General features: G+C 36.4%; 1 protein-coding gene across 1 annotated transcript; it reads right to left on the bottom strand.

The window, feature by feature from the left end:
• Window positions 1-883: 883 nt before the first annotated feature.
• On the bottom strand, window positions 884-5,679 carry LOC110800881 (uncharacterized). The gene is made up of 12 exons (XM_022006208.2): window positions 5,351-5,679; window positions 5,120-5,255; window positions 4,823-4,918; window positions 4,606-4,682; window positions 4,292-4,371; window positions 3,202-3,262; window positions 2,428-2,495; window positions 2,221-2,302; window positions 1,820-1,903; window positions 1,652-1,729; window positions 1,402-1,521; window positions 884-1,202 (listed from the first exon to the last, which is right to left on the bottom strand). The coding sequence occupies exons 1-12, from the start codon at window positions 5,516-5,518 to the stop codon at window positions 1,026-1,028; spliced, it is 1,227 nt and encodes a 408-aa protein (XP_021861900.2). The 5' UTR covers window positions 5,519-5,679; the 3' UTR covers window positions 884-1,025.
• Between the last annotated feature and the right edge of the window lie 7,002 nt (window positions 5,680-12,681).

Raw genomic sequence — 12,681 nt, 5'->3', positions numbered from 1 at the left:
CCCTGAATCCAAGAAAATTGTAACTTATAACGTTTGATGTTTGATTGACGCATATATATATAAAAGACATAACTTCGTGCTTTGTGAAGGCTTTAGGTGTTTGGTAATCGTAAAGTTCAGATTATAGTTGGTCATTTTCAGGATTGTTGTCAATCAAATTCATGAAAAAATCGATTTTAAGTTGAGTCAATTTGGATTCACAACAGTTTTAGATATAGGGTCATCTTCTTCATATGTGTCAAATTAAAAAGTGATTGAGAAATTTTCCCAATCATTTTTCTTTCTCTTCCTTCCCCTCCAAATCCCTGAATCCAAGAAAATTGAAATTTTTAAAATGTTTGATTGTTTGATTGACGCATATATAAAAGACAAACACTTGGTCTTTGTGAAGGCTTTAGGTGTTTGGTAGTCGTAAAGTGCAGATTATAGTTGGTCAAATTCAGGATTGTTATCAATCAAATTCATGAAAAAGATCCATTTTAAGTCGAGTCAATTTCGATTTACAAAATATTTAGATACAGGGTCATCTTGTTCACGTGTGTCAAATTTATGAGTTCTAGTTTTGAGCATGTTCATTAGGTTGACAGTTGTACAAAGAGGCAAAAAGTAAATGTAATATGGAGTAAGAAACAAGAAACTGAGAGAGACTGATATCTTTTAGTAACAAGTTGTGGACGTGAATTCATTGAGTAATAAAATTTGACTCCATGAATGGATCATCACAAAGCATTAACCATTATAGAAACCATCAACAAATTCTTTGAACTCCTCTAAGCCCTGGCCACTCGAACTTCATAGTGACATTTCTCAAAAGCAAAATTCTAAACCAGCAACCAGACCACGCAAAAGTAGATGACAGGTAAAAATTACCTCTCAGAGAAAATGTTGCAAAAGATATAAAAATTTCAGAGATAAATAGAATCAAGTCATAACATATAAAAGAGAGCAAAATGTCACTCCTTTCCACTCAAACTCGTATACAAAGCCCTTTGAATAAAACTAGAAAAAAGGTGGTGAGGAAATGTTCAAAGAACACCAAAGTGAGGATTCTCAATGGCAGATTGCAGTTCTTTACCAGCTGAATTCAGAACAGCTATATCAACCTTTTCCCTGGGAATAAACAAAAATTCGCCATCTTCAGTCTTCCCAAATCCACACAGCTCAAGAAATTCAATGCCTCCTTTCAATCCACCAACTCTATCCTGCAAGAAAGCACGGCATAAAACAGATATTAGACGATTGAGCCTTGTTCGCATCAGAGAGTAAAGCTCATTGTAGTCATGAATGTACTCATGTCACTCATGTCTTCATAACACCTTGAAGTTTACAAATCACCAATATGAGAAATACCAGACACCTAGTGAGTAGTGACATATCATTAGTTTAACATCAAACCCATACCTGAAAAGCCTGGTTACTAAGTCTAATTTTCCTGAATTTCTCCTCATCCGGATTCTTCACCACATTGCCTGCATAGGTAAAAAGTGTTTGGAATGCTTTCTTTACCCTGGCATCCTCGTCCTGGTTCAGCATTTGCCAACAAATAGTATTAAGAATAAGGCTAAGATGTAAACCATCCAACAGGTTGACATTGTACAAAATATGTATGAATCAAAGTGAAAATAAGCAAAGCAGTAAAGACATGATTCACCTTATGATTCTTTTTTAAAGACCGGAGGCATTCTCTCATTTGCTCTGCTTTTGTAACAGGCTTAATAGGCAAAACACTCTGCAATTCATATATAAGCTCATCTGAATATGGACAATTCCAATTTCATAGATTAAATTGACAACTATGTTCTTCTTAACAAGAATTTACCTTTTTCTCCTCAACAGCGGGTTCAGAAGGTTTTGCAGCAGCAGGATCTTCTGGAGGCAACCCAAGTTTGCGTCTTCTTTCAGCCTGTGAAACCAAGAGAAAGGAATGTGTTAGATATTTGCTTGTCAGAAGATCATTGTGGAGTGACTGACTGTAGAACAGTCCACTAAGTAGATCCACTAAGTAAGAACCAATATTTTTTTACAGACATGTTTAACTAAGTAGAACCACTAATTTGCAGGCAACAAATTTCAATGGCACTCGGAGGGGTAAGCAGAAAGTACAGCAAAGCAAAAACATGTTGCTGAGATATTTAAACATGAAATCTTTCAACTGGAACCTTCTGATCTAACTAGAACTACTTGTAAAGGTATACAACAAGGAAGATAAGATATTAGAACCTTGTCTTCTTCCAGTCTCTTTCGAATTTTTTCCAAGGCTCTCTTCTCTTCATCTTTCTCTGCCTTCCTGAAGGCTATCAAACTGCCACAACGCAATATGCATCAATTCAAATACCATGGGCATAGAAGTCCTATCTGTAACGAAAGTGAATTAGAGAGGAAATTCAAAGTGCACATTATTTATAGGTCTACTGAAGGAAGACAGACCGCTTTCTCTCATTATCTTCTTCAATGCGCTTTGCCTCAAGAAGTTCCTTTCCAATTCGAATCCTTTCCTACAGAAATTCCAAACAAATGTTAGAAGTATGCATTGGTTAAACTTACTACTCACACGGCAAGAGGTTTGATGTTTGATTTCAAGACACAGTGAAACCGCAGGCCCACAGCCTACCTTTTAAAAGGTACTAAACATAACCATAAGATATTTGCATGAAAGCACTCAACATAGAAGAGATGCCAATATGAGAATGTATATAAAACTTGGACCACATAGCATTAAATGAACATTATATTTGAATTGCATGGATAAATATGCATCAATCGAGCACAAGAGGAACAATACAATGTGTAGGCAAGCTTGCAGTTCCCTTTTCTTAGCGAACAGATTAATTTTTTTCCCCTTGCACTTGATACACCAAGAGGATGTGGTAGCCAATGACATTAGAGGCATTTCAGCATTATTACTCAACTTTAGGTTTCAATATAAAGAATGGGTAAAATCTCGTATATAGAGTAGGTGACATTTTAAGACGTACCTTATGGTAGCTTCATATACCTCAATCCTATACCTCAATAGGAGTAAGTGACTAAGCGATAGCAAAAAATTTACTAACTAAAGAATACGCTTGTGTTTTACCAACTTATAATATAGCAGATTAGCAGACATGCAACGCTTCGTAGATAGAAGCTCTCCGTTTAATCAAATATTCATACGCAAATTGCCGCATTTCAATTTAAACGTCACAACAAATGGGTGTGTACCTTTTCTTTCTCTCTTTCCGTCCTCCTTTCTTCCTCTTCCTTCTTCTTGCGTGCCCGCTCTCTACAAAATTTAGAGTAGACGACATCAAAAAGATTATCGGGTATAACAACAGCAAAATGGAACAAAATATCAGCTTTTAACTGACTAGAGCCAACTTTGATCCTTGCCAAAAAAATGCATCAAATACAGAAGAATTATTTAAAGGAAAAATTAACAAGATAGGTCTCAACTATGAGCTCTCTGCTAAAATCCCTCTAACCTATCTGTTAACCTAGACTATTCCCAACTACTTGCCCCGTTTTATGTATGTGGTCCTTGTGAATGAGCATTGGACATTGCGTTTATTAGAGAAATGTGATGAAAAGCTAGATATATCCTCACAGATCTAAGACTCCTAACACAGCGAGGTCCGTAAAATAGCCAGCTACAATATATATACTAGCAAAGAAGGCTTTAGTATAAAGTCTCGAATAAACTGCTCGACCTAACCCAATCAATGTAGAATTGTCCTGTGCACCCCTTTGTGTTCCAAATCGTTCATCTAATAAGCACAAAGGTCCATATGCATGATTAGGATTTGTTGTTTTAAGCAAAAATCTGCAGTCTTTAGTACCAGGTAAACAAAACACAAACTTCCTAGTAAGTACAGGAGAGAAATAAAAACTTTTAATCAAATCCAAACACAAACATCCATAAGCTCTTAGGCACGCTAATTTAGTTCCAATGCAATTCAATTAGCAGCATCATGTAAAACATACGGAGTAATGTAAAGTTGTAAACAGACTTAACAAATAATAAAATGAACTATTCTTGTTGCAGGGAGAGGGGGAAAACAGAAAGTTACAAAAATAGTGTTGTATAGAACCTGAAAACCAAAGGGACATCACTCCATACAACTTTACAGTTTATTCATGGTATACTGAACTCACTTTGCATTGGCTTTTCTCATGTATGGAGGAAAAGAATATCAAAATATAAAAAATTTGTGGTATCGTTTACATTTTCTTTTTCTTTTAGTTGGGTGAGGCAGTAACAAGAAGCGGAATGCTTCAGATGCATAGCATAAAGGACTGGGATGTCCATATGTACCTTAGCTCCAGAAACTTGGCCTTCTTCTCTTCTTCGGTAAGGGAGGGTTTAGGAGGCTCGTTTTTACAACTAGCAGGAACCTGAAAACAAAATTTAAAACAGCTTATAGTAATTGAGGATAACTTTCAAACACAGTAGCTGTAAGGGAAGGAGATACGCATAAAATCCATTGACAACATTGCCTAAACGGCACATAAGTTTCTGCATCATCAGCTAATGATACACGTAGCAACAGGGGAAGGACAGAACAAAGTTGGAATAAGAACATCAAATGGGGAATTAAGTGTTGGTAACTTGGGTAAGAGCATGTGTACCATGGGCATCTGATCTATGTCAGCATCATTCTCATGTTCAACAATCCAGTTGACAGCACTCTCAAGACTGGAGTTACCTGAACATGATAACACAAAAAACACATATGTTCCCTTCTTATTATAGTTGTGAGAGAAAAGAGGCAAAACTCTGGTTCCATCCTAGTTGAGTTTAAGCAATACAAAAAAAATTGATTGAAGAATGAATGATGGATGGAACCTGAGCAATGAAGTGCTCGGGTAGCCCGTGCTGTGGAGAATCCCATTCCTTCAAGTTCCTGAACCAGAGTTTGATCAACCTCGGGGACAACCATTTCTGCAGAAAGCAATCGTGAAATATTTAATCAGGATTCAAAAATACTGGTTGGGTAAATATCAATGGGTTTTCGGAGAGGAGTTCAATTGTTCAAGACAGTACAAAAATTTTAGCTAATGGGCACACCAATAATAACATTAAAATCCGGCATATACAGTCCAATAATGCAGAATTGAGATGAAATTAGGTGGAATAAAATACCTTCAGGTTGAGCATCAACATCCATAGGAGCAGAATTGGAAGAATGAGGTGATTCTAAATTAATAGGTTTGGTGACTTCAGAAGTCTTATCCGTAAATTCAGTGTGGCCTGTTCTTTTGGTATGCAAATCGCTCTCCTGATGGAATTGCAAAAAGAAATCAAAATTCAGAAATTGCAAAACCCTAACAAAAAAACACAGAGAAAATCAAAGGAAATGGGGAAAGAAATTACAGTTTTGGAACGGCATGGTTTGCCACAAGAAGAACAGACGAGATTGAGAACAGGTTCAGTGGATTCGGAGAAATTGGAGTGAGAGGTGAGCTCGGCATGTTCTTGAGCTTCTTCAACGGATTTGAGAAGAGTTCCGCAGTCTCCGCACTTCAACGATACGCCCGACATTGTCAGTGACCGATTAACCAGAGTATTGGAGATCTGATCAATTCTGGGTTTTTATACAAACCTCGATCATCACTCGCCTCCGCCTCTACGCTTTCCGCAACGCTGTTGCTTCCTACCTTTACCAAACAACTCTCCTCTATGTTTCCTACTATTCCCAAAATACCCTCTTTGTGATTTTTTCACTCCTCGATTTAAATTTGGAAGTATTGGTCACTTCCTCCAATTTTAGGGTCGTTTGGTTCAATAAATTGGAATGGAATGGAAGGGATTGTAAGCCCATACCAGGGAGGTATGGATTGACATCCTCATTCCTAAGTAATTGTGTTTGTTACGGTTTGGAATGGTTTTATAATCCTTTACCCATTGTTTGGTTCACTTTAGCGATGGACTATGTATCATGTACTACTAGTCTCCTACTTCATAATAAATCATAAATAAACGTATTATTTTTATTCATATTATTATCAAAAGAAAATTACATTATGTCCCATTAATTTCATCCTAGAAAAAAATATATTTGAAAACATCAAAAAAAATTTAAAAATAAATAAATGAAAACCCAATATTGCAAGGACTTAGCGGTGATACTCTTGGAAAGCAAAATCTGCAATTTTACTTTCATTTCCCGAAAACATAAAAAATCTGCAATTCTACTTTCCAAATGCATGTACGGAGATCAAAGATGTATGATGGTGAGGAGTTTCATCAGCCGGCGATATTCTTGGAGTAGCAACGCCTTCGTCGATTACACAAATGAGATGAGTGGTTGTTGATTATTGAAGGTCGAAGGTAGCTGGATTGAAGGTCGACGATGAAGGTCGGTGGTGAAGGTCGGTGGTAGCTTGAAGGTCGACGGTGATGCTCGCCGACCAGGTGGTTGGCGGCTGCTCTCTATCTCCATTCCCTCGTTTGTTTGTAACTTAGGGTTAGTAACTTTGGCGGAATGGATTATGAATCTTAGGTTAGAGGTGGGTATGTGATACCAGGGGTTTGGGGTGGAGATAGAACCCCCTTGGTATGAAACTCCATTCCAAAAAGACCCAACCAAACAAAAAATTAGATGGAATGGATTCTAACTCCATTCCAATCCATTCCAAAATGGCCAACCAAACACCCCCTTAGTATTTTACTACTCCGTCCTAGTATAAATCAATACTTCCTCCATTCTTTTTTAAATGACACAATTATTTAGGCACGTTTGCCAATGCACGATTTCAAATATTAATATCTCTAATTGTATATCGGAAAAAATTATAAAAAGTTGATATTTAAATAATATTTACTGATATGAATCTAATAAGACCCCACATGACTGTTAGGTTATGATACATATGACAATTCATAAATCATGCGGAAAAACCATAAACCCAGGAAAACATATTATTTACACATAATCATTTAGCATAGATTAGATGCATACTCTTTGTTGCGTGCCTTCCCTAGCTGCGCCCGAACCGAACAAGAACAAGTCTTTAGGACTCCAAGTGTCGTCCCTCCGTAGATAGTCCACAGCACGTCCGGATCCGCCTTAAGATTGACCAACTAGAATCGCCCTTAAGGTACTATTATTTTCGGCACTTTATAGGCAAATGTGTGACTGAATTTTTCTCTCAAAAACTCACTTTGAATACTTTGAAACTTGTGTTATAAATTGTGAGCCCTAGCCTCATATTTATAGCGGTATGGAAAGGGAATCGAAATCCTATTCAGATACAAATTAATTAAACCTAGAATCCTACAAGAACTCTAATTTAATTAATTTATCAAATAGAATTAGGAATTAATCATTAACCGAACTCTGCATGTTTTAGGAAACGTGCACGAACACAAACACTTGCACACACACGCACGGCAGCCACGATGGGCCCCATGCGTGCGCGCGAGCAGCAGCCCACTCAGCGCCCGCGCGCGCTGCGCGCTGCGCGTGCTGTGCGCGCTGTGCGCGCTGTGCGCTGCGCGCAGCCTGCTGGGCCTGGCCTTGCGCTGGGCCTGGCGTGGCTGTTTGTGCGGCGCGCTTGGCTTGCTGGGCGATGGCCTGGCTTCGTGCTGGGCCTCGTCCGGCAGGCCTCGTCCGATGCTTATTCGTACGATGCGCTTCCGATTAAATTTTCCGATTCCGGAATTCATTTCCGATACGAACAATATTTAATATTTCCGATTCCGGAATTAATTTCCGTTTCGAACAAATATTTAATATTTCCGTTTCCGGAATTATTTTCCGATTCCGGTAATATTTCCGATTCTGACAATATTTCCGTTTCCGGCAATATTTCCGATTCTGGCAATATTTCCATTTCCGATAATATTTTCCGACACGTACCATGTTTCCGTTTCCGGCAACATCTACGACTTGGATAATATTTATATTTCCGATACGATCCATATTTCCGTTTCCAGCAATATCATCGTTTCCGGAGTATTCATTTCTTGCCTGTGACGATCTCAGCTCCCACTGAAACCAAGATCCGTCGGTTCCGAATATTCATAGATGGAGTATTTAATGCTATTAAATACTTGATCCGTTTACGTACTATTTGTGTGACCCTACGGGTTCAGTCAAGAGTAAGCTGTGGATTAATATCATTAATTCCACTTGAACTGAAGCGGCCTCTAGCTAGGCATTCAGCTCACTTGATCTCACTGAATTATTAACTTGTTAATTAATACTGAACCGCATTTATTAGACTTAACATAGAATGCATACTTGGACCAAGGGCATTATTTCCTTCAGTCTCCCACTTGTCCTTAGGGACAAGTGTGCATTTCCTAATTCCTTTGTCGCTCGATGCTTGCTCTTGAACATAAGGTAAGAGTTGTCATCCTTATTATGTCCAGAGGTGTTCCTCGGTTTCAGAGTTCAACTGATCAAATAAACAGATAATCATAGCCTATGATTCATCCGAGCACGGCCATGCATTTCACAGTTTCTAGCTCTCCGAGTGGCCTTGTACAACTTTTAAGCATCTCATCCCGATTTATGGGAGGACAATCCCAATCTTGCGATCTTGAGATTAGACTTCGTTTGATAGGTGATTACCTGAGCGTTGCCTTTATAGCCTCCTTTTACGGTGCGACGGTTGGTCAACGTCAAAGTAACCAGTTCTCAAACAAGTAATCTCAAATCACTCAGGTATTGAGGATTTAGTGTCTAATAATTTTAATGAAATTTACTTATGACAGATTTTCATCTCTTACAGTAAAGTTTCATAGGTCTTGTCCGATACTAGTCTTCCCAAAGTAAGTATCTATGCAAATGATTATGACATTGCCATGTCCACATAGTTCAAGAAACAGAACTACTAGTCATCTTGCATTCTAATCGTCTAACGTTTTCTATGCGTCCAATTTTATAGAAAACTCCGACCAGGGACCATTTTCAACCTTTGACATTCAAGTTCACTTGATAGACATTTCTTAGTCACAGGACTGGTCCTGACAGTCTATCTTGAATATATCGTCAAATTTGAAGGGACTCATCATTTAATACTAAACCAAGATTAAATGGAATATGAAAATACATTTCATATATGATAAATGTTCAACCCCAATGTTTTATAACCATGGGCCTCAAACCCATCTTCTAAAACAATTCATGGAATTCAAAGCTATGCTTGATTTCCAGTGCTACAACGTGAGTGTTGCTTCTCACTTGTTGCATAGGTTTAGTTATCATGCTTTGCCAATCTTAATATCCTTTTCATCGAATGTTCTTCGAGATATGATGATAAGATCTTTTCGAGTTTGTTTATTATGTGATCTAGTCTTTCTTACTTCGATGGTGGTTTTACTCATTTTGCAATGAAGAACCATCAAGTTAGCAGACGTTTTTCTTGCTTCAAGAGTGGTTCTACGCATTTTTCAATGAAGAACCATCAAGCCAGCAGATAAGTGATCTACCCAAGTTCAGTGAAGAACTTTAAACACCCCTGTTTTATTGCTTCTTAGGCAATAATTACTTTTACTTCAACTGTTTAGGTTGCTAGTGATGCTTTGTTTGGATTTGCTTATCCAAGCAGTTCACAGATATGTGGAAGACTTTCCAGCTATATCTTAGAACATATTTAATTTCCCACGCAACAACTCATGGTCTTCAATCCATGTTGCCATTTCAAAACACGATGCTCTTTAGCTCGTCCTTGTCAATGGTTAACTCCAAAGGGTCTTGCTTGATCCTTTGCCAGTGTTTATGCGTGTAGCATCAATATTTAGCATATCTTTATTTCCTTGAATCAAGAAGTGATCCTATGTACCTTTTCAGGTACCATAAGTTTTTCTTGATCTCAATCTAATTGGTCTTCACTTAGATCAATAGAGATTGGTATATGTTCGTCATGCCTAAAGTCATACGATACGTTTTTGGCGATCCTCATATTATATCATACATGATAAATTCTTTTGTAGAATAATTCCCAATTGAATTCTATTCATGTAACTTTAGCTCATTCAATTTCAGTAGATACTGAATCCAGCTAAATTCTTTGACATATAATATAGGTTAAGAATCTCATTTAGACTCTTTGATGTTTAACTTAGTAAATGCTTATACATAGTTCAAACATCCTTTACTTAGATTTATTCACATGGGTCGAATATCTCCAATGGAGACTTTCGTGTTTGATTTAGTAAATGCCATTACTTAATCCAAAACAATACCCAGTATGTACTAAGTTTCGCCATGGTCCATCATTGATGAATAATCTCAAATCTAAATCATTAGCATTTGAATGTTATTTTACAATAGAGAGATATGTGTGTGACACACATAGGACCAATTAAGTTTTTTATGTACTCCCACTAAACTTCTTATATATCTATAAGAATCATGTACATTTTATGAAACTAAAATACTTATTAGCTTCACTAAAATACATTTCTAATTCCCAATTGCTTGCTTAAATCTGTACTTAGATTTTATAAGCTAGCTTTCCTTTTCAAGCATTTATTTGGATCTACAAACTCTATGACATACCATGTACATATTATATTCCAACATTTGATTGAGGAATACGTTTTGTCATCCAATTGCTATATGTACCAATATGCAATCATTGCTTGAATTATAGACTTAAGCATTACGATTTTGCATGAGGTTTCAACACAATCCATGCCATGAATTTGCTTGTAACCTTTAGCAACTAATCTAGCTTTGTGTGTGAACACAATTCCATGTTTGATGGTTTTTATCCTTAAAACAAACTTGCAACCAATAGGTGTGAAACTATTCTTGCAAATCAACAAAATTTCAATTTTGTCATCAAAACATTGAGTATGTTTTATGGCTTCTAACCATTTAAAACATTTGAGTCTATATATGGCCTCTAACCATTTTAGGGAATCTGGGTTTCGTCATAGCTTTCTTACAAGTCACAAACTCATTAATCTACATGATAATAGTTTGACTGCAAGTTGTAGGTTTCTTCACTATTTAATAGAAGAATCTCATAGTTTCATTGACCTGATCTCTATGTTTCTTCACTATCTAATAGAAGAATCTCATAGTTTCAGTGACTTGAATTCTATGCCTACTTGGGTATAGAACATCAAACAATAGAATATCAATAGCCATTTGAAAGTCCTTTGAATATTCTGTTCTCCTTGAAGCACTTGTAAAGTCTTCTAAGAGATGTCTATTCTTTAAAGCCACTTCTAAAGTCTTTAAAGAATAAGTTCGGATTTTCTGAAGCACTTCGAAAAGCCTCCGGAATGTCCGTTTATGTTTGTTGTTCGCCTCGAAAGTTTTCGAGGTCTATTTTCTCCCACTTGTCATTTTGGAAACGAATCTCCAAAAGGACATTATTTCGAGCAAACAAACATTATGTTCTCAAAAATTCGTGGTAGAAACAATACCCTTGTGTTTCATTTGAATAAATCACAATGAAACATATATCTATACTTGGGCCTTAGTTTGTTGAATAACAAACAGTAAGCTCCCACTGAGTTTAGGAACTCTTTAGATATATTATGAAAAGATATTCTGAAATTACTTTTCAATAGCTTTGACGAATTTGGTTTAGTTTGGTGGTAGTTGAGCATTTTGTTTTAGAAATTATAGGAAAAGTCTTTATGATTCATCATTGATCGAATCAAGTACTAATTGACTTCGATCATTCCAACGTAGATATGCCATATCTTATGGACCTAGATTGTGAAATTATAACACACAATCATTGATGATCATATTTGGTCTCAAGTAATCATCAACATGATCTAACCTAGATCTTTATGATTTCTTGCCAAGTGGATTTTATACTTCTGAATCTTTGAACTAGCCAAACAGATTCAAACTTATATCAAATTGAGTAAATAAACCTATATTCACTCAAATCTGTGTGAAATAATAAAGTCATAAAATCTTTCTTTAGCTTTGAACTCTATTGTCTAGGCGTTCTAACAATAGTTCATATCTTTTGTTACTTTCAACAAGTAAGACTAGCTGTCTTAAAATGATCTAGAAATCAATCAACTTTCAAAAGTCCATCAAAATAGAGCTTATGAATGTTAACTTGTTGATATGGTCTAAGCAACAATGCCAAAGATTAGTGGAACTCATATCAAAGGATTGATTTGAACCTAGTAAAGTTCTTTAAAGAGTTGTTTGTTTTAATCAAGCATATTGACTCAACCTGTAATTGACCATTTCATTCAAATAAACAAACAAACATTGTTTTTGTTTTTCTTGAATGTGAGTCTTTCTGTGTTTGAAAACAGAAATTTAGGTATGTTGATTATGGAACAAAATAGCCATTAAGTTCCAGCCTTTGAAAGGACTTAAAACAAACTAGATGACCCTACAACTAATGTAGCATTGCCATGCTTCATTTCCCACTTGTAGGTCATTAGTGTATCCTAGCTTCCATTGTTTGAGTTATTACCGAAGTAAGAACCTCAAGCGGTATATGATACCAAGGAAGTTTGATTGCTAGGTCACTTCTCTTTAAACATAAACTTATAGGTAGAAACGGAATCGTAAATTCCTTTCATTTGTTCCTCGTTTTCCTATTTCTTGTACCCTTTCTTATAGTCTTAAGAATTGAATTCTTTAGTGTTGACTTTTATACTTTGTTAGACATGTCCAATGTCACCCCAACAAGCTTTTTACCATTTTAATTTATGTTGAATATTCTGTTCAACTAGATGATCTTACAAGAAGCTTCTAAAGTTCT

The sequence above is a fragment of the Spinacia oleracea genome, chromosome 1, assembly GCF_020520425.1.
Source record: "Spinacia oleracea cultivar Varoflay chromosome 1, BTI_SOV_V1, whole genome shotgun sequence".
NCBI classification, from domain to species: Eukaryota; Viridiplantae; Streptophyta; class Magnoliopsida; order Caryophyllales; family Amaranthaceae; genus Spinacia; species Spinacia oleracea.
The sequence above is the reverse complement of the archived record's forward strand: the minus strand, read 5'-3'. Positions and strand labels throughout refer to the sequence as shown.